General features: G+C 44.5%; 2 protein-coding genes across 4 annotated transcripts in view; both read left to right on the top strand.

Annotated features, from left to right (window-relative positions):
• LOC128588682 (cytoplasmic 60S subunit biogenesis factor ZNF622-like) lies at positions 1-18,140 on the top strand. The gene is given in 4 exon segments (XM_053595547.1): positions 1-823; positions 825-1,250; positions 3,536-3,636; positions 17,710-18,140. Coding segments are annotated over 4 exon segments (1,674 nt in total). The 5' UTR covers positions 1-107.
• TRPM7 (transient receptor potential cation channel subfamily M member 7) overlaps positions 18,026-27,172 on the top strand; it is a 122,656-nt gene continuing 113,509 nt past the window's right edge. Inside the window, exon 1 of one of the 3 annotated variants that reach the window (XM_053593315.1) lies at positions 18,026-18,298. In XM_053593315.1, coding sequence (XP_053449290.1) covers positions 18,296-18,298 — 3 coding nt within the window. In that variant the 5' untranslated portion in view covers positions 18,026-18,295. Of the gene's footprint in view, positions 18,299-18,685; positions 18,822-27,172 lie in introns of those variants that run through there. The other 2 variants (XM_053593316.1, XM_053593314.1) reach the window with 2 other exon arrangements.

The following is a 27,172-nucleotide window of genomic DNA, read 5'->3' as shown; positions in this document are numbered from 1 at the left end:
TGTGGCACTTCGTGGCAAGGGAGAGTTGAGGTCCAAGGGTCTTGTGTAAACTAGATGCTGACATTAGGTTCTTAGCTTGGTGGTCGTCTCTGATTTCTCGCCTGGCGATGGCGACGTACACGTGCATAACTTGCCGGGTGGCGTTCTGCGACACGGAGATGCAGCGGGCCCACTACAAGACGGACTGGCATCGCTACAACCTGCGGCGAAAAGTGGCCAACATGGCCCCAGTCACCGCCGAAGGCTTCCAGGAGTGAGTGCGGGCGCAGCGGGCCGTGGCTGAGCAGGAGAGCAAGGGCTCGGCCACCTACTGCACCGTTTGCAGTAAAAAATTTGCCTCTCTCAACGCCTACGAAAACCGTCTTAAGTCCCGGCGGCATGTTGAGCTGGAGAAGGCGGCTGTGCAGGCCGTGAATCGGAAAGTGGAAATGATGAATGAAAAGAACTTGGAGAAAGGACTGGGTGGGGACGGTTTGGACAAGGATGCCATGAACGCGGCCATCCAGCAGGCCATAAAGGCTCAACCGTCTATGTCTCCCAAGAGGCCACCCCCGGCTCCTGTAGAGGAGTCCGGGGGTTCCGTGGCCATGGCTGGTAGTGGCCGTGTGACTCACGATCGAGACCCGACAGAGAAGCCGCCCCGGCTTCAGTGGTTTGAACAGCAGGCGAAGAAGTTTGCAAAGCAGCAGGAGGAAGACAGTGAGGACGAGGAAGACCTGGATGGAGACGATTGGGAAGATATCGATTCGGATGAAGAATTGGAATGTGAAGATACTGAAGCAATGAACGGTGTGGAGGAAGAGGCTGCAGAAAGGCCATCCTTGGTGCCTCCCTATCACAGACTGCTTATTTTGTTCCCATCATTCAAGCTCACTCATGAAGAACGTTGCTCATATGACAAAAGTCCACAGCTTCTTTATTCCTCATATAGAATATCTTTCAGACCTTAAGGGACTAATTAAATATTTAGGAGAAAAAGTTGGTGTTGGGAAGATTTGTTTGTGGTGCAATGAGAAAGGGAAATCCTTTTACTCCACAGAGGCTGTACAGGCACACATGAATGACAAAAGCCACCGCAAGCTCTACACAGATGGTGATGCTGCTTTGGAATTTGCAGATTTCTATGATTTCAGGAGTAGCTACCCAGATCACAAGGGAGGGGAGGATGCCAATGAATCTGAGGAGCTGCCCTTGGAAAAGAACTTGGAATATGATGATGAAACCATGGAGCTGGTTCTGCCTTCTGTTAAGTATATTTGTCAAAAATAAGTAGCTTAATGCCAGTGGGGTTAGGGGGAGGCATATCCCCATCAATTACCTTCCATACCGAGGGAAATAGATCATAAAACTAAAAGTGTATGTTTGTGTTCTCATGTATATGATAAAATCTGAAAGTTACCATTTAAAAAAAAAGATTGAGACCCCCCCACACACCTGTAATCCCAGCACTGTGGGAGGCTGAGGAAGGAGAATTGCTTGAGCTCAGGAGTTGGAGACTTGCCTGAGTGAGAGTGAGACCCCGACTCCTAAAAAAAATGGAAAACCCAGCCAGGCACTGTGGCGAGCACCTGTGATCCCAGCAGCTTCTGGAGGCTGAGGCAGCGAACGCCCACAGCCCGAGTCTGAGGTTGCAGTGAGCTATGATGCCATTGCATTCTGCTGAGGGCATAGGGTGGGATCCCATCTCAACAGCAACCAAAAAGAAAAACAAATAGCAAAGAAATAAAAATAAAAAATAAGCAAGGAAATAAAAAAAATAATAAAATAAAAAGAGAAAAATTAGCTGGGCATTGTGGCAGGCTCCTATAGTCCCAGCTACTAGAGAAGCTGAGACATGAGGATCTCCTGAGCCCAAAAATTTGAGGTTACTGGGCGGCACTTGTAGCTCAGTGAGTGGGGCACTGGCCCCATCTACCAAGGGCGATGGGTTCAAACCCATCCCCAGCCAAACTGCAACAAAAAGATAGCTAGGTGTTGTGGTGGGCTACTCAGGAGGCTAAGTCAGGAGAATCACCTAAGCCCAAGACCTGGAGGTTGCTGTGAGCTGTAACAGCACAGCACTCTACCTAGGGCAACAAAGTGAAACTCTGTCTCTACAAAAAAAAAAAAAGAATTTGAAGTTGCTGTGAGCTATGACGAAGCCAGGACACTCAACCCCAGAGCAATAGAGTAAGACTTTGTCTCAAAAAAAAGGTGGGGTGGGGGTTGCCTATGGCTCAAGGAGTAGGGCACTGGCCCCATATACCAGAGGTGGTGGGTTCAAACCTGGCCCTGGCCAAAAACTGAAAAAAAAAAGAGTGCATTACTCTGGCTCAGCACCTGTGGCTCAAGCAGCTAAGGCGTCAGTCACATACACCTGAGTTGGCGGGTCCAAATCCAGCCCAGGCCTGCAAAACAACAATGATGGCTGCAACAAAAAATAGCCAGGCATTGTGGCGGGCACCTATAGTCCCAGCTCCTTGGGAGGCAGAAGCAGGAGAATCACTTGAGCCCAGGAGTTAGAGGTTGCTGTGAGCTATGATGCCATAGCACTCTACCCAGGGCAACAGCTTGAGGCTTGGTGTCAAAAAAAAGATAGAAAAAAGCTAAAATATGTTTAAAATGTTTTTAGTCGTGTATTATGTAAGAGATTAGCATATTCACACGTAATACAATTGAAGTCTGATTTTCTTTTCTTTCCTTTTCTTTTTTTTTTTGAGACAGAGTCTCAAGCTGTTGCCCTGGATAGAGATCTGTGGCATCACAGCTTGCAGCAACTTCAAACTCTTGGGCTCAAGCGATTCTCTTGCCTCAGCCTCCCAAGTAGCTGGGACTACAGGCGCCCTCCACAAGGCCTAGCTATTTTTTGGTTGCAGTTGTCATTGTTGTTTGACGGGCCTGGGCTGAATTTGAACCTGCCAGCTCTGGTATATGTGGCTGGCACCCTGGCCACTTGAGTTATAGGCGCCGAGCCTGAAGTCTGATTTTCATCCTCTCAATTATTCAAGAAATATTTACTGAATATTTATGCCATACACCCTACTGAAGTACTAGGGTTAAAAATTAATACAGAAGAATGTCTGTAAGTTGACCATCCAAGGGACTGTAACAAACTGGTCAACATACAGAGGCCATTAACATAAAGAACTAGATCTACCGTACTGATATGTACATGTGGTGCACGTCTAGTCTATGAAAATTAGGTCAACTCAAGGAGAGGGTCAACTATGAAGGTTCTACTGTATTTGAAACAGTCCGGGTATTTTCACTTGGCATTTTATAAGCTTTCACTTGCAAAGAAGTTAATTCTTTTGAAAGACTGCCTAAGAAAGAAAATCCATTAATCCTCTATCCAAAGTACAGCAAAATGTGTCGGAACTGGTTTAATCACCCTCTTATATAAACAAAGAATTTTGTAATGATTTGCCACACATTTATGAGTGTCTAACATTTAGTGACAGGAAAAGTTACATAAAATGGACATTTTGTATTTTGACTCTGTTTTTAATTGTTTTGATGCTGCCAGCATTCTAAACTGCTCCTTTTTACTTTTGAGATACATCGTTCCCTTCTCAGTTGACTCCAACACTGGTGGCAAATCGAATCTGAGAGAAGCCAGAACCATGATTAATACAGAAACAGTCATACAAGCCAACAGTTTGTACCTAGGGGAGTAAGCGAACATCTCTGATTAGCTAATTAAACAGGTTGAAGAAAAGATTTTGTGAAAAACTGACTAAATCATATATAATTCGTTCTCTATTCTTAGTGATTTCTCAGTTTTGCCTTAATCTCACAAAAGGTAACATGGCATACGACTGAGGATAGCTATAGGCAGGAGTTTGAGGTTGCTGTGAGCTACTATGACGCCACACACTCGCCAGGGACTCCATCTCAAAAAAAAAAAAAAAAAAGGAAGGTTGCTTTAGGGTGGATATAGGAGCTTATGCCTGTAATCTTAGCATTACAGAAGTCCCAGGTGAGAGGATTACTTAAGGTCAGGAGTTTGAGACCACCTGAGCAGTAGGAAACCTTGTTTCTATCAAAGAAAAAAATTTTTTAATTAGCGAGGGATGGTAGCATATACCTATGGTATATGGAGTTCAAGGCTGCTGTGAAGTATGATGAAGCCCTTGAACTCTGGCCTGGGCAACAGAAACCCTATCTCCAAAAAAAAAAAAAAAAACAACTATGTCCTTGGGTAGAGTGCTATGGCATCACCATAGCTCACAGCAACCTCCAAGTCCTGGGCTCAAGCTATCCTCCTCCTCAGCCTCTCAAGTAACTAGGACTACAGGCATCTGCCATGACACCTGGCTACTTTTCTATTTTTAGTAGAGATGGGGGTCTCACTTTACTTAGGCTGGCCTGCAACTTCTGAATTCAGGCAATCCACCCACCTTTGCCTCCCAGAGTGTGAGAATTACAGGCGTGAGCCACTGCGCTCTCCCAAAGGCCTGTGGGGTTTTGGGGTTTTTTTTTCTTAATTAGGCCCAGGTGAGGTTTGAACCCACTGCCCCAGTGTGCAAGGCCTGCACTCTAACCACTGAACTATGGTAGCCAACTAAAATATTTTTTTAACATAGGAAATTTTGCCACCTTGCCTTTTTTGTTCTCGTGTTTCTATTCTACTTTCCTGATATAGTTTTTAAAAATACTGGTCTTTATTTTCAGATCACTTTTATATTTAGAGAAAAATGGAGTAGAAAGTTCATGGAACCCCTCCTCACATTTCCACCCCCTTATTTTTCCTTATACATCTTGCATTAGTGTGGTACATTTGTAACAATTGACAAGCCAATATTGATATAAATAACTAAAGTACATAATTTATATTAGGGTTCACTCTTTGTGTTGTATGTTCCATGAGTTTTAATACATGTATAGTGGGCCAGATATGGTGGCTCATGCCTGTAATTCTAGCATTCCAGGAGGCCAAGACAGGTGGATTACTTGAGCTCAGGAATTCAAGACCAGCCTGAGCAGGAGCAAGACCCTGGTCTCTAGTAAAAATAGAAAAACTAACTGAGTGTTATGGTGGGCACCTGTAGTCCCAGCTACTTAAGAGGCTGATGCAAGAGGATCACTTGAGCCCAGAAATCAGAGGTTTCTGTGAGCTATGATGATGCCAGGGCACCAAATCCCGGGGCAATGGAGTAAGAGTTGGTCCCAAAAACAAAAAAGTGGGGCGAGGTGGCTCATGCCTGTAATCCCAGCACTCCAGGAGGCCAAGGCAGATGGACTGCCTGAGCACAGCAAGAGTGAGACCCTGTCTCTGAAAAAAAGCTGCCAGGCCTTGTGGTGGGTGCCTATAGTTCCAGCTACTTGGGAGGCTGAGTCAAGAGAATCACTGGAGCCCAAGTTTGAGGTTATTGTGAGCTTTGATGCTACAGCACTCTATTGAGGGTGACAAAGAGACTCTGTTGCCAGGGTCCCTTCATGAATGCCACTTATCAAGGCCTGGGACTGGTTGGTCTCTGGCCCCAGCCTATCTAGCCGTGTTCCGCTATGCTGCTATCTCGCTCAGGAACAATTGCTCTTAGGTGCCTATGGGCTATTTCCTTTAGCTGAATGAAGGGAGAGAGAGAGAGAGAGTCTTTGAGAGAGTAAAGCAGTCTTCTTAGAAAGATAGATCTTAGTCTTTAGCAGAGCTTAGTGATCTTCAGCAGGGAGACGCTGTGCTGGCGTTCTGCAGGCAGGAGAAGTGACAGAGTCAGAGTAAGCGGGTCCGTGACAGAATGCACACGCTGCTGACTGCCTGCTTCTCCAGCCTAATACAAGGCTGATCTCGTGCTTCTCAACACCACAGGTATAGAGACTGCCAATTCACCAAAGCTCTCATCTCGTGAGCTCTCATTCTTGTTAGGAGCGCTAAATCCCTCTCCCTGCCCTTTTCACCAAGGTGTTCCATTATTGAGCTGTACAGGTATTTCTTGTAACGCTCACTCCTCCTAGCCATAGGCTATACAGATTGCTACACTCTGTCTCAAAACAAAACAAGACAAAAAGCCCACAAATGGCTTGGCACCTGTGGCTCAAGCGGCTAAGGTGCCAGCCACATACACCTGAGCTGGTGGGTTTGAATCCAGCCAGGGCCTGCCAAACAACAATGATGGCTGCAACCAAAAAGTAGCCGGGCGTTGTGGCAGGCACCTGTAGTCCCAGCTACTTGGGGGATGGAGGCAGGAGAATCACTTAAGCCTAAGAGCTGGAGGTTGCTGTGAGCCGTGATGCCATGGCACTCTACCCAGGGCGACAGCTTGAGGCTCTGTCTCAAAAAAAAAAACCCACAAATGTATAATGGCATATATACACCACTATCAAGTTATACATCAATGTTTCATTCAGTCCATGACAAATTGCACATACATGATTGGTTTATAAGATTATAATACTATTTTTTCACCCTACCTTTTCTATGTTTAAATATGTTTTGATACACAAATACTAATGTACCATGTGTTAGGATTGTCTATAGTATTCAATACAGTAACATGTTGAACCGATTTGTAGCCTAGGAACAATAGGCTATTACACTCCCTTGTATAGTAGGGTATGGTACCATCTACCTTTGTGTAAGTGCACTTCCTGATATTTGCACAATGACAAAATCACCTAATATTGAATTTCTCACGACATAGTCCCATCGTCATTAAGTGATACATGAGTATACTTATACTTACCAGTTCAGCACGCCTAATCCAAAAATTCAAAATCCAGAATTCTCCAATGAACATTTCCCTGGGGTGTCATGTCAGCCCTCGAGTTCCATAATGTGCAGGGTTTTGGATTTGGAATTTTCAGATAAGGGATGTATAACTTATATAATCTTATGGGACCACCTTCACATTCAGTCCATTGTTGACGTAAACATCATTACACTATGAACCACCAAAGACGGAGTGTTTATATACTAAGTTGAACCAAGAGTGGCAATTGTGGGAAAGTAACAAGGAAGGGAAGACTTAGTTTAGCAAGGTTTGTTTGTACAGATTTCTCTTGGGTTCAATTCTCTGTCTCTGGTGATCAGAATGTTTCTTCCTGGTATAGGAAACGTATCCTTCAAATGGGAATTTCATCTCCTACTTTCAGGAACTAAAAGGAGATCAGATGCCCTTCTTTTTTTTTTTTTAGACAGTCTCCCAGTTGCCCTCGGGAAAGTACCACAGTGTCATAGCTCATAGCAACCTCAAACTCTTGGGCTTACAATTCTCTCGCCTCAGCCTCCCACGTAGCTGGGACTACAGGCACCCGCCACAACACCTGGCTATTTTTGTGTTGCAGTTGCCATTGTTGTTTAGCTGGCCCCGGCCAGGTTGGAACCCGCCAGCCTCGATGTATGTGGCTGGCGCTGTAACCACTGTGCTATAGGCACTGAGCCCAGATGCCCTTCTTCTTCATTTTTTTTTTTTTTGTTGTTGTTTAATCTAATTTGAGGCTGGGTGAGGTGGCTTGAGACAGGATCTTGATCTGTTGCTCAGGCGAGGGTGTAGTAACATCATCATAGCTCACTATATATAGCCTCAAATTCCTGGGTTTCAGCAATCATCCTGCTGGGTCTACAGGCACAAGCTATCTTGCCCAACTTACTTTATTTTATTATTATTATTATTTATTTTTTTTTTTGTAGAGACAGTCTCACTATACCGCCCTCAGGTAAAGTGCCATGATGTCACACGGCTCACAGCAACCTCTAACTCTTGGGCTTACGCGATTCTCTTGCCTCAGCCTCCCGAGCAGCTGGGACTACAGGCGCCCGCCACAACGCCCGGTTATTTTTTTGTAGCAGTTTGGCCAGGGCTGGGTTTGAACCTGCCACCCTCGGCATATGGGGCCAGCGCCCTACTCACTGAGCCATAGGTGCTGCCCAATTGCCCAGCTTACTTTAAAAAACTGTTTTGTTTGTTTTTTTTAGAGACAGAGTTAGTGCTGTGGCGTCACAGCTCACAGCAACCTCTAGCTCTTGGGCTTAGGTGATTCTCTTGCCTCAGCCTCCCGAGTAGCTGGAACTACAGGCACCCACCACAATGCCCAGCTTTTTTTTATTGCAGTTTGGCAGAGGCTAGGTTTGAACTTGCCACCCTCTGTATATGGGGCCGGTGCCCTACTCACTGAAACATAGGCACTGCCCATAGAAAACTATTTTTTGTAGAGATGAGATTTAATGGTGCCTAGGCTTCTCTTGAACTGCTGACCTCATGCAATCTTCCTGCCTCAGTCTCCCACAGTGCTATGACCATGGGCCTCTGTAGGTGTGAGCCTCTGTGCCCTGCCAGAGTTACATTTTTAGATTCTTGCCTATTACAGGATTTATTTGTTTCTTTTTTTTCTTTTTTGAGATAGAGTCTCACTTTGTCACCCTCGGTAGAGTGCTGTGGTGTCATAGCTCACAGCAACCTCAAACTCTCGGACTCAAGCGATCCTCTTGCCTCAGCCTCCCACGTAGCTGGGACTACAGGCACCCACCACAATGCCCGGATATATTTTGGTTGTAGTTGTCATTGTTGTTTGGCAGGCCTGGGCTGGGTTCAAACCCACCAAATCTAGTGTATGTGGCTGGTGCCCTAGCCACTGAGCTATAGGCTCCGAGTCGGGTTTATTTGTTTCTTCAACAAATATTTATTACTGTCTAGGTCCAGGTCAGGCACCCAGCACTGTAATCTCAGCACTCTGAGAGACCAAAGCAGGTGGATCGTGGATTGCCTGAGCTCAAGGGGTTTGAGACTAGCCTGAGCAAAGCAAGACCCCATCTCTAGTAAAAATAGAAAAACTAGCAGGGCGTAGTGGCAGGCACCTATAGTTCCAGCTGATCAGGTGGCTGAGGCAAGAGGATTGCTTGAACCCAAGAGTTTGAGGTTGCTGTGAGCTATCCTGACAAGGCCCTACCCTGGGGTGACATAGTGAGATTCTGTCTCCAAAAAAAAAAGCTGGTTGTTTAATGATACATATTTTATAGGCATTTAAGATGGATAAAGTTATGATCCTCATAAGGTTGCATGTTTAGTGGGGGACTGGCAAGTATGCTGGTAGAGTACAATAGAATAAATGCTGTAATAAGGAACATACAGCATACAATGGAAACATTCAAGAGTTATGTGTGTGGAAACCAGCACATTGTACCCCTTGATTGCACTAACGTACACAGCTATGATTTAACAATAAAAAAAAATTAATTAAAAAAAAGAGTTATGTGTGTGTTAGGAGAGGGGATAAAACAATTTTTGAAAGAAAACTTACAGGTTGTGTCCTGATAATGGACATTTGAAGGGGATTGGAAAGAGTCTAGAAGTACAGGCAGTAAGACTGGAAAGATTAGATGGAATCAGCTTCTAGGGTATTTCAACTTTTTTTTTTTTTTGCAGTTTTTGGCGGGGGCTGGGTTTGAACCTGCCATGTCTGGCATATGGGCCGGCACCCTACCCCTTTGAGCCACAGGCGCCGCCCTCAACTTGTTTTTAAGAGCAACGAGAGCTGGCTTGGTGCCTGTAGCTCAGTGGCTAGAGCGCAGCCACATACATCAGAGCGGGCGGGTTCAAACCCAGCCCGGGCCTGCCAGACAACAATGACAACTACAACCAAAAAACAGCCAGGCACTGTGGCGGGCGCCAGTAGTCCCAGCTACTTGGGAGGCTGAGGCAAGAGAATCGCTTAAGCCCAAGAGTTGGAGTTTGCTGTGAGCTGTGATGCCATAGCACTCTACCGAGGGTGGCATACTGAGACTCTGTCTCAAAAAAACAAACAAACAAACAAAAAAATACCAGCAACAAGAGCCACTGAAGGTTTTGGTTTTTTGTTTGTTTTGAGACAGGGTTTTGCTCTGTTGTCCAGGCTGGAGTGCAGTGGCATCATCATAGCTCACCGAAGCCTCCAACTTCTGTCTCAGACAATCTTTCTGCCCGAGCCTTCTGAGTACCTGGGACTACAGGCATGAGCCACCTTGCCCATCTAATTTTTATATTTTTTGTTGATGTGAGGTTTCACTAATGCCCAGGCTGGTCTCAAACTCCTGACCTCGAGCAATTACATTCTACTTCGGCTTCCCAGAGTGCTAGGATTAAAAGTGTGAGCCATGAAGCCCAGGCACCTGAAGGGTTTAAGTACAGAAGTGACGTAAGGATATTGCTTCTTAAATTAGTTCTTAAAGAAGAGGCTGTTTAAATTTATTACTGGAATCTCAGGCTCTTATCTCTCAAAAGTATTGATAATATGGTTGGGTGTGGTGGTTTACACCTGTAATCCTAACACTCTGGGAGGCAGAGACAGGTGGATTGCTTGAGCCTAGGAGTTCTAGACCAGCCTGAGCAAGAGCAAGACCCTGTCTCTACTCAAAATAGAAAAATTAGCCAGGCATTGTGGTGGGTGCCTGTAGTTGGTTCTTGGGATGCTCTTGGCCAAATAGTGACCAGATACTCCAAAGTAAGGCAAGCGTGGAGCAAAGTTTATTTATTTCTATTTCATTTTATCTGTCTTATCTATCCATCTATCCATTTATGAAATAGAGTCTCTCTCAGTTGCCCTGGGTAGAATGCCCTAGTGTCATCATAGCTCACAGCAACCTCAAACTCTTGAACTCAAGCAATCTTCTGCCTCAGCCGCCTCAGTAGCTGGGATTACAGGTGCCCACCACAATGCCCACCTAGTTTTTCTGTTTTTGGTAGGGACAGAGTCTTGCTCTTGATCAGGGCTCAACCAGTCCACCTGCCTCGGCCTCCTAGAGTGCTAGGATTACATGAGCCGCCTCACCTGGCCTGAAACAAAGTCTATTGAAGAAGAAAAAGATAGGTTTACAGAGGAAGACAGGTTCACCTAGACATTGAACCAGCCCCCTTCGTCACTACCAAAAAAAGGCCTTAGTTATGGCCAGGGATTCTTTTTTTTTTTTTTTTGTAGAGACAGAGTCTCACTGTACCGCCCTTGGTAGAGTGCCGTGGCGTCACACGGCTCACAGCAACCTCTAACTCTTGGGCTTACGCGATTCTCTTGCCTCAGCCTCCCGAGCAGCTGGGACTACAGGCGCCCGCCACAACGCCCGGCTATTTTTTTGTTGCAGTTTGGCCGGGGCTGGGTTTGAACCCGCCACCCTCGGCACATGGGGCCGGCACCCTACTCACTGAGCCACAGGCGCTGCCCAATGGCCAGGGATTCTTTATACTATCTGATTGGGCCCACCTCATGATTCAGAGGTCACCTTGGAACCAGAGTCTTACTGCACAGGAAGACCTCCCAAAAGCCTCTCTTAAAACCTATTGGGCAGTATGAACTGCAATGTAGATATAAGCTAATGACAAGCCTTAAGGTTGTTCTAGGTCACCTTCCAGGCTCTATTGTACCTATTCAGCATGGCATGTGGGCTAGAAAGTCCTCTGCATCCTTTTGCAGTTACCAAGCTAAGTTCCTGATTGATAGATTGGTAAGGCAATCCCTCCTCCCCAGGTATGAGCAATCAGTCAGAACAGGACTACCTGGGATAACACCGAGATGTGGGCCCGGTGCCAGCCTTTTGTCCTTTTTCCCTAGGAGAGCCAGAATCCTTTCTATATAACACACAGTCCCATGAAATAAATAAATAAATATAGATATAGATACAGATTTTTTTTTTTTTTCCCCGAGAGAGAGTGTCATTTTGTTGCCCTGGGGTTGAGGGCCCCGGTGTAATCATAGCTCACAGCAACCTCAAACTCTTGGGCTCAAGCTATCTTCATGGCTCAGCTTCCCGAATAGCTGGAACTACAGGCCCCCAACACAATTCCCAGCTAATTTTTCTATTTTTAGTAGAGATTTTCACTTCCTTGGGGTGATACCACCCTCTTTGAGGTTGAGAATGCCTGTACTAGTCTGAAAGCTAAAAATGCGAGAGAGTTGGTACAGTACCATGCCTTTTCATTGTTTTATTCTCATAGCACTTTGTTTTATTTTGTTTTTGAGACAGTTTCATTTTGTCATCCTCGGTAGAGTGCTGTGGTGTCATAGCTCACATTAACCTCAAACTCTTGGGCTCAAGCCTCAACCTCCTCTTGCCTCAACCTCCCAAGTACATGGGACTCTAGGCACCTGCCACAAAGCCTGGCTATGTTTATACACAGGGTGTCACTGTTGCTCAGGCTGGTCTCAAACTCCTGAGCTCAGGCAATCCACCTGCCGTGGCCTCCCAGAGTGCTAGGATTACAGGAGCGAGCCACTGTGCTGGGCCCTCATAGCACTTTGCATTAAACAGTATAGTAGTAAAGGTTGAACTGAATTGCTATAAATAACTGGGTAAGACAGGGAGGAGAACAAGTATGTGATCCAGTGAGAATGCAAAATAGACATGCCATTGACCAAAGTGGAAACGGAGAACCTATGGAAAAGAAGTATCAGCAAAAAAGGATTTAATAAACATTTTTTTTAGGCTGGGCTAGGTGGCTTACGCCTGTAATCCTGGCATCTGGGAAGCCAAGGTGGGTGGATAGCTTGATCTCACGAGTTCAAGACCAGCCTAAGCAAAATCGAGACCCCATCACTACTTAAAAAAAAAAAAAAAAAAAAAACGGAGGCAAGAGGATCACTTGAATCCAAGAGTTGGACCTGTAAGCTATGATGCCACAGCACTCTACCCAGGGCAACAGCCTGAGACTCTGTCTCAAAAACAAAACAAAAAAACATTTTTTTAAACACTGAATTTATTAATCTTTTTTTTGGTTTTTGGCCGGGGCTAGGTTTGAACCCACCACTTCCGGCATATGGGACCGGTGCTCTACTCCTTGAGCCACAGGCGCCTCCCGAAATTTATTAATCTTATTTATGTAATCACTAAACATTGAATTTAGTGATTACATAATCACTTTATTAATCTTACTTATGTAGTCACTAAACATTGAATATGACTCTTCCTGATATGCTCTTAGGCACTCAATACTTTTTTATTATTTTATTTTATTTTGTTTTTAATTTTTTTAGAAACAGAGTCTCATTCTGTGGCCCTGGAGAGAGTGCCTTGACATCATAGCTCTCAGCAACCTCAAACTCTCAGGCTCACGCGACCCTTTTGTATCAGCCTCCCGTGTGGCTGAGACTACAGGTGTTTGCCACGAGGCCCTGCTAGTTTTTCTATTTTAGTAGAGACAGGATCTCACTCTTGCTCAGGCTGATCTCAAACTCCTAAGCTTAAATAATAGACCCACCTCAGCCTCCCAGAGTGCTAGGATTACAGGCATGTGCCACCTCACCTGACTTACTTTATTTTATTTTATTTTTTAGAGACAAGGTCTTGGTATGTCGCCCAGGCTGGAGTAGGATTGCTATTCACAGATGCATGAAAAAAAATTTTTTTTAATTTTATTTCATGTTAATGTGAGGGTACAAACAACCAGGTCACGATATTTGAATGTGTTAGGTAGAGTCCCTCTTATAGTTGTGTCCCACACCTAAAAGGGACATACACCCCCACATTGTGCCTGTTAAGTGAGAGCACCCTGAACTCCTCCTCTCCCCTTTCCTCCCTCCCCCTAACTTGAATTGAGTTTTCTCTCCTATGTGGAGAATTAGATCCTCTACTGGCTTCATATTACCATGGAGTACATTGGATACTTGCCTTTCCATTCTTGTGATACTTTACTAAGAAGAATGAGTTTCAACTCCATCCAGGTTAATACAAAGGATGTAAAGTTAGCATCTTTTTATGACTGAATAGTATCCCATGGTATATATATACCACAGTTTGTTAATCTGTTCCTGAGTTGATGGGCACAGGTTGTTTGGGTTGTTTCCACATTTGGGGATTGTAAATTGAGCTGAGATAAACAATCTAGTGCAAATGTTATTATGATAAAATGACTTTTTTCTTCTGGGTGGATAGAAAAAAATCTCCAGTAGTGGGATTGTGGAGTCAAATAGGAGGTCTAATTTGAGTTCTTTGAGGATTCTCCATATTTCTTTCCAAAGAGGCTGTATTAGTTTGCAATCCCACCAACAGTATAGAAGTGTTCCCCTCTCTCTACATCTGCAACTTTAAGACTTTGTGATGTGGGCTAATCTTACTAGGTTAGGTGATATCTCAGAGTGGTTTTGCATTTTTCTGATGATTAGGGACAATAAACATTTTTTCATATGTTTGTTAGTCATTCGTCTGTCTTCCTCAGAGAAGGTTCTTTTCATGTCTCTTGCCCAGTGATAGATGGGATTATTTGCTCCTTTTTTTTGTTGATTAATTTGAGTTCTTTATAGATCCTAGTTACCAAATCTTTGTCAGATTCATAATGATCTGCTATCATTTCTGATCTGGGCCACTTCACCCCTCTTTAGAAAACCTGGTGGTCCCTTGCTCCCAGTAGGGCACCAAACTGATGCTTAAACTTAATGAAGACACCCAATCAGCATAACACACTACGGCCCAGAATTCCTTAGGCTCAGGCAATCCTCCCACTTCAACCTCCCAAGTAGCTGGTGCAACAAGTACATGTCACCACACCTGGATCAGTGCATATTTTTCTGAATGCAAACATTCATTCTCCATGAGGGCTTGGGGGTTCACGCCTATAATCTTAGCACCCTGGGAGGCCAAAGTGGGAGGACCTCTTCAGCTCAAGGCCAGCTTGAGAAAGAGCGAGATCTCGTCCCTATTTAAAAAAAAATTGATCTCTCTCACCTCTGCTCCTTTATGAGAGGGACACACTTCCAATTCTTTTTGTAAGTGCTCTGAACTTTCTCTCTGTTCTTCCTAAATAAAATCTGTGTAGGTTACTTTTGCTTTCTATCCACACTGTCTGTGCTACTCCAGTTTTATTTTCAGTTTCCACTCACTTTTCTTTTTCTTTCTTTTCCTTCCCTCTTACCCTGAAGTTAGGATTTGGAGGTAGGTATCCAGTCACTTTTGCTTTTGAAAAAAAGGAAAAAAGAATCATTCTCCAGAATTGATTGCTGATTGAAACTTGAACTTCAGAACAAAGTTCAAGGCTGTCAGATTACCTGAAAATTAAGAAATTTATTCGACTTGTTCAATTAGGGGTAAATCTTATTCGTTATTTTCAACTCAACGAATTGCTCCAATTTACCATTCCTTTTTCCCCCTTTATCACTATACTAAAGAGGAACCAAAGGATTCTAACAAGTGTCTTGTTTTCTTTTCCTCTTTCTCTCTCTCTCTCTCTCTTTTTTTTTTGAGACAGATCCTCACTGTGTCCCCCGGGGTAAAGTGGGATGGCATCATCCTAGCTTACAGCAACCTCAAACTCCTGGGCTCAAGCAATCCTCCTGCCTCAGCCTTCCGAGTAACTGGGACCTATAGGCATCCTCCACAACGCCAGGCTAGTTTTTCTTTCTTCTTCTTTTTTTTTGAGATAGAGTCTCACTATGTCACCCTCAGTAGAGTGCTATGGTGTCTCAGCTCACAGTAACCTAAAACTCTTGGGCTTAAGTGATTCTCTTGCCTCAGCCTCCCAAGTAGCTGGGACTACAAGCACCTGCCACAACACCCAGCTATTTTTTTGTTGCATTTGTCATTGCTATTTAGCTGGCCTGGGCTGACCAACTAAACCTGCCACCCTTAGTGCATGTGGCTGGTGCCGTAACCACTGCGCTACAGGTGCCAAGTCTAGTTTTTCTGTTTTTAGTAGAGATGGGTCTCACTCTTGCTCAGGCTGGTCTCAAACTCCCAAGCTGGAGCAATCCACCTGCCTTGGCCTCCTAGAATGGTGGGATTATAGGCATGAGCCACCGTTCCAGTCTCTTGTTTGATTTCTATATCATCTAGGTAGGGGAATGAAGCATTTATGGGTATGAAAATGTCAGAGTTACAAAGTCCCAAGGAAACAAAACACCTTAATCTCATCATATTTCAATTTTCTGGTTTGTCTCCACCCTCTAGATTATAAGGTCCTAAAGGTAGGAGTTGTGTAGGCCCAAATGAAATCTACAAGATAAACATTTATTGAATGCCTGTATAAATTAGTCAAGATCTCTGCCCTAAGGGGCTGACAACCTAGCCTGACATGTATATTAAGACACATTTAGCTGGGCGCGGTGGCTCATGCCTGTAATCCCAGCACTTGGGAGGCTGAAGAGGGTAATTGCCTGAGCTCATAGGTTCCAAACCAACTTGAGCCAGAGTGAGACTTCGTCTCTAAAAAATAGCTGGGCGTCATGGTGGGCATCTGTAGTCCCAGCTACTTGAGAGGCTGAGGCAAGTGAATTGCTTGAGCCCAAGAGTTTGAGGTTGTGGGCTATGACGCCACAGCACTCTACCAAGGGCGTTGTTCCTTTCTGTCTCCAAAAAAAGAAGAAAAAAAGGCACATTTAGACTTTGGTCCTGCTGGACCTGCCAGATGTAGAAGGAAAGCACAATACCTGAAGATTATTCACAAGTGTTGTCAAAGGTTGTTAGGAAAAACAGTGGGTTGATAAGTTTTGTGGAAGATCCCATTTCAGTGAATTGCAGTCATAATAGTTGAGAGGTAATACTTATGCTGAGGGACAGCCAGAGCCTCCTAAAAATGTATATTGTATGATACTAGTATATAAAATATTACATGTGCAAATTTATCTGTAGTGACAGAAAGTAGAACTGTGGTCGGGAAGTGATATGATGGGGAAGGACAGGATGGACAGAGTATAAAGGGCAGGGGGTAACTAGCAGATGAATATGTTCACTACCTTGATTTTGGTGATTTCATAGTGTGCACATTACAAAATTTACCAAATTATAAATTTAAAATGTACAGGTTATCATATGTCAATTACTCAATAAAGGGTTTTTTTGAGAGTCTCAACCTGTGCCCTGGTTAGAGTGCCTTGGCGTCACAGCTCACAGCAACCTCCAACTCTTGGGCTTAAGCTGTTCTCTCGGCTCAGCCTCCCAAGTAGCTTGCAGTTGTCATTGTTGTTTTAGCTGGCCTGGGCCGGTTCAAACCTGCCAGCCTCAGTGCATGTGGCCAGCACCCTACTCATTGAGCTACAGGCGCCACCTGGTTGGTTGGTTTTTGTGGAGACTAAGTTTCACTTCTGTTGTTAGAATGCCCTGGCATCAGCCTAGCTCACTGCAACCTCAAACTCCTACGTTCAAGCTATCCTCCTGCCTCAGCTTCCCAGGCCATTGGGACTACAGCCGCCTGCCATAAAGCCCAGCTAATTTTTCTGTTTTTAGTAGAGACATATCTTATTCTTGCTCAGGCTGGTCTCAAACTCTTTAACTCAAGGGATCTGCTTGCTTCGGCCTCCCTGAGGGCTAGGATTACAGGCTGCAACCACGGTGTCCAACCCAAAAGTGTTTTTTTGTTTTTAAAGGGATAAGATAGAGACATATCACAGACAGACTGAGGAAATCTTGAAGTCTTTGGGAGCAGAAAGATTACGTGTATAAAGTAACGTTTAAAGGAAATGAAACTGATTGTGGTCTTCCGAGTAGATAGGGAGGAATGACATTTAGTAAACTATCGCTAATAGCCGAACTTGGGCTGTGGGATAGCAGAGGAAATGGACAGACGAATAGGCATGTGTTAGACCCAGGAAACAACTCAGTCTTTGGTTCAGGTTTGGGTTGTATGCTTGTCTATGGGTGCTCTCTCTGGAGGGAAAAGAATGGTTCTATAGTTAAACCAAGGACAATTTTTACAAGTAGCAAGTAACAGGAGTAGCTAGAGGAAAAACGTGATTTGGGGTAAATAAGATGACTTCGCATTTCGTGTGCGGGGACAGTAATATTCAAAGGCTCTGAGACACAGAAAGTGGGCTGGGAAACTAGTTTGCTTGGGCTTGCAGGCGGGCGTCAGACCCCGTTAGCGAAGGCGAGCCCACGCCGCAAGTCCAGGCTACGTCCCGGACGCTTGCAACCCGACCCTTCAAGCGCTGATTACTCAGGTCTGCTCCGGGAGCTGAGGCAGACGTTAGCGCAAGCCCCGCCTAGGTCGGGGTGGGTAGGGGGGACACCCACCCCTCTGGAGAAACCCGGCTGGGCAGAGGCGGGGGCAGTCGTGCCCGGCGCGTGCGCGCGACGCGCAGGGAGGCGGCCTGGAAGCCAGGGAGCGCGCGCCCTTCACGTGACCCCACCCGCGGGCGGCGACGCACACGACGCGCCTCTCACGTGGTCTCCAGCCCCGTCGCCGGCGGAGGCGGGCGCGGGCGCGTCCCTGTGGCCAGTCGCCCGGAGGAGTTGGTCGTACAATTATGAAAGACTCGGCTTCTGCTGCTAGCGCTGGAGCTGAGTTAGTTCTGAGGTTTCCCTGGGCTGTCCTCGTCCGGCGGCCCCTGCTGCCGCCTCCGGAGACGCTTCCCGATAGATGGCTACGGGCCACGGAGGAGGAGGTGGTGGAGTTGCTGCCCTTCCGGAGTCCGCCCCGTGAGCAGAATGGTACGGGACCCACGCAGGCCCGGGCGGGGAAGGGGCCCGAGGGGTGCAGGTGGGGAATGGGAGACCTTGCAGGCCAGCGTGTGTGGTGGGCGCGAGCCGTGTTGTAGGGAGCGAAGGACCCCCGACTCGCCTGGAGCCTTCCGGATTTGCCCTGGCGGGACGGGGGTGCGGGGCGGCAGCAGGTTAGCAGAGCAGGCGCGACAGCTCGTCACGGGAGTCTCCGGGAGCGCCTCTCCAGGCGGCGGAGGCGCGAGTCGGGGACCGCGGGACCAGCCTGAGCTGGACTGGCTGAGCGGCCGCAGCGCCAGCCGCAGAGCGCGCAGTCCTCCAGCGCCGCATCTCCTGGGAGCGCGGTCCTCCTGGCGCCAGTTGCTGGCAGATAAGGAAGCCAAAAGGTCTGCTCAGGTTCAACGTGCAAAAACAGGGGCGACTGAAAGGGTACAAAAAAGGGGTAGAGGAGATGGATCTGGAGCTGTGCCTTGTTTGCTACGCACGAGTATTGCTACGCACGAGTACTCTACAGGTAACGTTTTCTTTTTGGAACCAAAAGGGAGGGAGTTGACAATATTGACTTTAGATCTGGTTTGGAGTAGAAAGAATCAGGATGAGGAGGGGGCGCTGCTGTGGAAACCAAGACCATGTGCTGCTGCCAAGATATAAATCGAACTTAATCTGTTGCCCCAGAGGAGGGTCAGTCGTGTTTTAAACGAAAAGGTGGATCGGAGAGAGAGAGACGGTGCATGCAGCTTTTCCAACCAAATTTGAAGTTTTTTTAATTAAAAAAACAAAAGTTACTTAGGTTAGGACGTCAGGAACTGGGAAGGTATTTTTGGTCAGTACTTGAATTTGATAGGCTTTATGCAAACAACTCTCCCTCTACTGGAGACTGGCAGGTTTACTTTTCTCTGGGAGCTAGGTTAAGTGCCTTACAAAACTGAAATAGGAGTTTTATTTATACCACAAATGTAGACTTTGAATAAACAGTGAATCTTCCAGTATTTTCCACTTCCTTTGGTAATGTAAAGTCATTAAAAAACGTGATCATTTTCATCATTTTATTAATTTATTTTTGAGGCAGTCTCGTTCTGTTGTCCAGGCTGGAGTGCCTGAGGTCAGCCCAGCTCAACAGCAACTTCAAACTCTTGGGCTCAAGCAGTCCTCTTGCCTCAGCCTCTGGAGTAGCTGGGACCACAGGGGCCTGCCATTACCCCCAGCTAATTTTTTTCTGTTTTTAGTAGAGGGTGAATCTTGGTCTTGCTCAGGCTGGTCTTGAACTCCTAAGCTCAAGGGATCCTCCAGCCTTGGCCTCTTAGAATGCTCGGATTACAGGCATTAGCAACCATGCCCAGCCCATTTTCATAATTTTTTTATTTCTATTTTATTTTTTTTTTTTGAAACAGTCTCACTTTGTCACCCTTCGTAGAGTGCTGAAGCAGCCTAGCTGACAGCAACCTCAAAGTCTTGGGCTCAAGTGGTTCTCTCCCCTCAACCTCCCAGGTAGCTGAGACTACAGGTGCCCGCCACAACACCCGGCTGTTTTTAGAGACAGGGGGTCTCTCTCTTGCTCAGGTTGGTTTGGAACCTGTGAGCTCAGGTGAATCCACCTGCCTTAGCTTCCCAGAGTGCTAGGATTACAAGTGTGAGCCACTGCCTGGCCTCATTTTCATAACTTTAAGCAGAGTTTAAGTCCCTCTATTGGCACTACATTTTAAAACATTATTTATTTAAGTACTTAAAATAAAACAAAACCCAAAAAACTACAGATCAGGTTTCATTTCTCTTTGTTGCCCGGGCTAGGTTCTAATTCCTGGGCTCAAGCAAGTATCTAGGATTGCAGGCATTCACCACTGGAACCAACCTGGCCTGTAGTTTTGAATTCTTAAATGGATTTAAGGGAACCTATTTGGAGAGGGGAAGTTGAATCCAAGTACATAGTTTTAAAAAAACCAAGCCATTAATACTGACAGTGTAGTGATAAATCATTTTACTTTTTAGATGGTAAATATTGTACGTTCAAACATGCTACTTCAATATTTAAAAGAAAAACCTTCAGATACATTAGAAAATGGAATTGAAGATGCTTCTTCATCTTCAGAACCATTCATTGCTTCCTGATGTTGATTAGAGCAGCAGACTTCTTTGTTTCTGTTATCTCAGGTGCCCTTCTCAAATCTAGCCTTTTATACTACATACTTGAAAGTGCCTTCCAAAATTAAGGTGTGGTCCAGGTCTCTCCTGTTTCTGCTGCCTTTCTTCTTAAAGGCCAGTCCTTCATGTCAGGTACTCTACCCTAAACAATATATTAGACTACGCAAATAGTGCACCATACTTGGCATACAATCCGAATTCAGTATTGATTGGCCAGGCAGTTAGCAAACCTGTTGATTAAGCAGGAAGAAGTTCTAACTTTATTATTTATTTATTTTTGTTTGTTTGAGACAAAGTCTCACTGTTGCCCAGGCTATAGTGCATCAGCCTAGTTCACAGCAACCTCAATTCCTGGGTTCAAGCTATCCTCCTGCCTCAACCTCCAGAGTAGTTGGGGCTGTAGATGCTGGCCACAATGCCCAGCTAGGTTTTTTTTTTTTTCCTATGTTTAGTAGAAATGGGGATCTTGCTTTTGTTCAGGCTGGTTTCAAACGCCTGAGCTCAGGCAATACACCTACCTCAGCTTCCCAGAACAATAGGATTATAGATGTGAGGCACCACTTCTGGCCAAAACACTCTCCTTGCTGGTGAGATGGCTCACGCCTGTAATCCTAACACTGAGAGGCCAAGGCGGGTGGATTACTTGAGCTCCCAGGTTGGAGACCAGCCTGAGCAAGAGCGAGACCCCATCTCTAAAAATAGCTAGGAATTGTGGTGGGTGCCTGTAGTCCCAGCTACTTATGAGGCTGAGGCAAGAGAATCACTGGAGCCTAAGTGCCATGGCATCTTAGTTCACAGCAACTTCCAGCTCTTGGGCTTAAGCTATTCTCTTGCCTTGCCCAGCTATTCTTTGTGTTGTTTTTGTTGTAATTGTTTAGCAGGCCAGGGCCAGGTTTGAGCCCATCAGCCCTGGTACATGTGGCCAGATCCCTAACTACTGAGCTACGGGTGCCGAGCCCAGTTTTTCTATTTTTAGTAGAGACCGGGTCTTGCTTTTTGCTCAGGCTCGTCTCAAACTGGTGAGCTCAAGCTATCCACCTGCCTGGGCCTCCTAGAGTGCTAGGATTACAGGCGTGATCCACCTCACCCGGCCATTACACTGAGCCTTGATTGCTGTTGAGTTGTATGATTTTCATCACAGTTACCAGTTAGTTTTTAGGGTAACTTAAAACTGGGGTTCTTCATGCAGTAATGATTTGTTCAGCTTCCTTAATTTTTAGGTAAACATTAACCTAAAAGTTCACCTTGGTATAACGCCTTTACACTGCATCATTCTTAACGTAATCTGTTATTTAAGGCATTTACTTCTGGTAATCAGGTCCTACTTTAACACTAAAAGCATATAAAATTTTTCTGTATTTTAAAAAGCTATAAAATGAATTAGCCAAGTGACCAAAAAAATACAAAACAAACCAAAAAAAAAGGAAGCAAGTTAAAAAACTAGAGCAGAATCAAGTTTTATAAAAACTATCTGTCATGGCTACTGGAAAGTCTTGTTTTATTTGCTTGCAGTCATTTAATTAGTGATATTTTCCAAGCATTGTGGTAGGTACTGGAGAGGCAAAGAAGTGTTAGACAAGTTTACTTTCACATACTTCACATTCTAATTATTTATTAAAAAATCTGTCCAGGGAAAGATACATAAAGTAAACATTTAATGTCTACCATGTTTCAGGCACCGTGATACTTAATAGCCTTGAGGGGCAATTTAGTTATGCAAAAAATAAAAGGATACTCTTCGATGCTATTGTGTGGATTACTATCAAAGTATATGATAGGAAGTAAAAGTATATGAGAGGAAAATCTGGGTTGGCTTGCAAAGAAAATGATGGTAGTGGTACATTTCTGCAAGACCTGGAAAAAGATGTATTGAATGGATTGTTTTAGTCTAAGAGCACTGACCTTGATTGATTGATTGATTGAGGCAGAATCTGATTCTGTTGCCTTGGGTAGAGTGTCCTGTCATCAGAGCTCACAGCAATCTCAAATTCTTGGGCTTGAGCGATCCTCTTGACTCAGCCTCCCAAGCAGCTGGGACTACATGTGCTCAACACAACACCTGGCTTATTTTTGTAATTTTAGTAGAGATAGGGGGTCTCGCTCTTGGTTGGGCTGTTCTCAAACTCCTGAGCTCAAGCAGTCCACCCACATTGGCCTCCCAGATTGCTAGGTTTACAGGCGTGTACCACTACGCCTGGCCCAGGAACTGACTTTTAGAAGAAAAGAACATCTTTAGTTTCTTCTGGGAACCATTATTGTAGAGTAATATACATAGTTTGGAATGAGTGGAGTAGGGATGATAAAGGTTACTGGTGGGAATGTTATAAAGATAGGCAAGTCAAACGCAGTTGCTCATTCTATAGTCCTAGCTACTCAGGAGGCTGAGGCGGGAGGAGGACTTAAGCCCCGGAATGCGAGGCTGCAGTGAGCTCCTGCCTTGGTGATAAGTGAAAGCCTATTTCTTAACAAAAAAAGAGGGAAGAAAACAGATTTCAGAAGTAATGTATGTCATGTAGAATGTTTGGATTTTATTCTAGAGCTGTTGGGGACTCATTTTAGGAAACAATACAAGGGGAAATAAATTGTGTATGGTTAAACCAGAAAGAGATTGGAAAGATGAGGCTGTTATACAAGACTCTGACAAATGTGGGCTGAAATAAAAAATTAGGAGAAAGGGGGAGGCGCCTGTGATTCAAAGAAGTAGGGTGCTGGCTCCATATACTGGAGGTGGTGGGTTCAAACCCAGTCCCAGCCAAAAACTGCGGAAAAAAAAAAAAAAATTAGGAGAAAGGAAGAACAGATTGGGATATTAAAGAGTTCAAATTTTTCAGAAGTTGGTCTCTTTTATAGAGTAATGGCTCTCAATTTATGCAAATAAATGACAATAATTGGGCATACAATGAAAATGTAATACATGTAATTGGAGTTATTACTTAAAATGTGCAGATGTAGTAGTTGACTGTCTTTTTTAGAGACAGAGTCTCACTTTGTTGCCCTTGGTAGAGTGCTATGGCATCACAGCTCACAGCAACCTCCAACTCCTGGGCTTAGGTGATTCTCTTGCCTCGGCCTCCCAAGTAGCTGGGACTACAGGTACCCGCCACAACGCCCAGCTATTTTTTGTTGTAGTTTGGCCAGGGCCAGGTGTGAACCCACCACCCTCCGTATATGGGGCCGGCACCCTGCCCACTGAGCCACAGGCGCTGCCCCAGTTTGAATAATTTCAAACATGAATTTTGTCTCTTCTGTAATCTCTTCCATTTCCTCAACTGGATAATTTTAAAGCCAATCCCAGACATACATCATCTATAGATATTTTATTCTGTATGACTAAAAAGATAAGGACTCTTAACCACAGTACTATTAGCACACCTAAAAATTAATTCCTTAATTAATAAATACTTGACGTATTTCCCTTACTATCTCACATTTTGCCCATTTAATTTATTTGAGTCAGTATCCAAAGAATTCTGCTTGTAGCATTTGGCTGCTAACTTTGAGTCTCTAGCACCCTTTCCTTTTTTATTTTTCCTCATTGTTGTTACTGTTTATTGTTCAAAAAACCTGATCACTTACCCTGTAGAATTTCCCACAGTTTGTATTTTGTTGAATTCATCCCTATAGTGTCATGAACATGTTTCTTCCTGTCAACTAGTGGTCAGATTCTAGTTTCATACTTTGGCAATACTCACAGGTAGTGCTGTGTATTTTCTGTTGCATTACATTAAAAGGCACCTGTTATCTGCCTTTTTTTCCCTTTCTTTTCTTCTTTCTCTCTTTTTGTCTTCCTTTCTTTCTTTTCTTCTTCTCTTCCTTCCCTTCCTTCCTCCCTCCCCTCTTTCTGTCTTTTTTTTTTTGTAGAGACAGAGTCTCACTTTATGGCCCTCGGTAGAGTGCCGTGGCCTCACACAGCTCACAGCAACCTCCAACTCCTGGGCTTAAGCGATTCTCTTGCCTCAGCCTCCCGAGTAGCTGGGACTACAGGCGCCCACCACAACGCCCGGCTATTTTTTGGTTGCAGTTTGGCCAGGGCTGGGTTTGAACCCGCCACCCTCGGTATATGGGGCCGGTGCCTTACCGACTGAGCCACAGGCGCTGCCCGTTTCTGTCTTTCTTTTATTAAGGTTGACCAGTGGGTTCGTGTTGTCAGTCACTTGATCTTACAGTTGTGAAGAGTTCCCCATTAGTCATTTACTTGATAGTTTCAGTAGCAGTAGTCTTATTTTTTGCCATTGATCCATCATTTCATTCTGGTTTCTTTCCCCTTTCTTTTTGGGGAGCCTTTTAGCATACCAATAAATTATGGGGGGCGGGGTTGTGACCATTCGTTAAATGTCTGTGTTAAGTTGGTACCTGGAAGCAAAATTCAGAGTGATTGAGATTACTTTATTTTCTTTTTTTTTTAAGGCAGAGACTCAGGTAGAGATAGAGATTACTTTATGATATAAACATTATGCGACTGTTCATGGGCATTTGAACTAAGTTATTTATGTGAATCAATAAAAAGAACTTGGATGTCACTTTTATTTATTTTTTTTGAGACAAACTCACTGTGTCACCCTCAGTAGAGTGCTGTGGTGTCACAGCTCACAGCAACATCAAACTCTTGAGCTTAAGCGATTCTCTTGCCTCAATCTCCCAAGTAGCTGGGACTACAGGAGCCCGCCACAACGCCTTGCAATTTTTTTTTTGTTGCAGTTGTCAAGCTGGCCTGGGCCAGGTTCATACCCACCAGCCCTGGTGTATGTGACAAGCGCCCTAGCTGCTGAGCTACAGGTGGCGAACTGGATGTCACTTTTAGATGGTGCTTTATAAGTACTAGTATGTGAATGTAGTATTTGATTTGCAGAATTGGATCTCTTCTAGTTTATAAGAAATGATTGGTTCTAATTTACATTGTTAGTACTTTCAGAGATTTTGTTGACTCTTGGGTTAGTTCATTTTAGATTTAGAAAATTGCCTAGATCTTTTTAAACTGTTTTTGAAGGTGTATGTGTTTAGTTTTCTGACCAGATAGAGGTAGAAGTTTTAGACCCTTATTAAGAAAATTTTGGTATATAAAAAAAGATGTAAGCAATTTTTGGAAGTTGGTAGACTTGACTCTTGACCTAAGAGTCTTTGCCAGGTCACATCTTATGAGCATCACTGTTAACTTCTCTGCCTATGAAAGGCAGATGATCATCTTTCCTTAACCTCAAGAGCAATATTAGCACTTAAATCTGTGAAGCACTGCTTGTCCCTCTTACCGTCATGAAAGTACATTCATAACAACACCTAAACTGTCCAGCTGCCAAGTTCTGGAAACCTTAACCTTTGGAAACCCAGCTCCTCATGGAAAGTAAGGAAAAAGCTTTTCAACAAAGTAATACCAGGAATATAACAACCTTGAAACCAGAGTTCACTGATAAGAGAAATATGTGCAAAATGAAATTTCACAGAATTCGTTCATTACTTTTCTGCTGAAAACACAATTTGGTACACTGGAAATGATGGGGGGAAGTTATCTGAGAAGCAAGCAGACTATTACCTTAAGAAGGAGAGAATGCGTACACGCCCTTCAGTACATGAATCAATAGTGTTCTTAGTCTTTAAAGAGTATAGTACTCTGGACTAAGAAAAGCATTTAACAGGCTTTAGACTTCTTTTTTTTTCTTTTTTTGAAACACAGTCTTGCTCTGTCACCAGGTCTGGAGTGCCTTGGCCTTAGCCTAAGCTCATAGCAACCTTGAACTCCTGGGTTCAAACAGTCCTCTTGCCTCAGCCTCCCAAGTAGCTGGGATTACAGGCATGTGCCACAAAGCCTGGCTAATTTTTTAATTTCTCTTCTATTTTCTCTTCTCCTCTCCTCTCCCCCCTCCTCTTTTTTCTTTCTTTTCTCTCCCTCCTCCTCCCTCCCCCTCTCCCCTTACCTCGGTCTCTCTCTTTTTCCTCCCTTCGCCTTCTTCAGTCACATACTGTTGCCTAGGCTAGTATGGTGTCAGCTGTCAGCTTAGCTTTACAGCAACCTCAAACTCCAGAGTTCAAGGGATCCTCTTGCCTCAGCCTCCTGAGTAGTTGGGACTACAAGTGCCTGCAACAATCCCTGGCTGATTTTTTGTTTTGAGTAGAATCAGGGGTCTCACTTTTCTCAGGCCAGTTTTGAACTCCTGACCTCAACAGATCCTCTTATCTCTGCTTCCCATAGTGCTAAGATTACAGGCATATGACCCACTTCTCCTGGCCTAGACAGATTTTTATATTTTGTAACATGTATCAGCATTAACCTGTAGCCATTGTTCTAAAAAATGCTCTATACAGGTGGGACGTGGTGGCTCATGCCTATAATCCTAACATTCTGGGAGGCTGAGGCAAGTGGATTGCTTGACTTCAGGAGTTAAAGACTAGCCTGAGCAAGAGTGAGACTCTGTCTCTAAACATAGCTGGGCATTATGGTGAGTGACTATAGTCTCAAATATTTGGGAGACTGAGGTAAGAGGAACACTTGAGGCCAAGAGTTTGAGGTTGCTGTGAGCTATGACACCACGCTACTACCGAGGGCAACAGAGTGAGACTTTGTCTCAAAAAAATGAAAAAGATAGATGTACGGTCTACTTCTTTGTTTTACCTGCTGTATATTATTACTTTATATGAATGCACTATATGTTGTCCATTTTATTGTTGTTAGGTGTTTAGGTTTTTTCCAGTTTTTTTATGCAAAATAATGCAATATTGTATGTATCATCTTTT

This window comes from Nycticebus coucang, chromosome 6, assembly GCF_027406575.1.
Source record: "Nycticebus coucang isolate mNycCou1 chromosome 6, mNycCou1.pri, whole genome shotgun sequence".
Classification (NCBI taxonomy): domain Eukaryota; kingdom Metazoa; phylum Chordata; class Mammalia; order Primates; family Lorisidae; genus Nycticebus; species Nycticebus coucang.
This window is presented reverse-complemented; position numbering and strand designations above follow the sequence as displayed.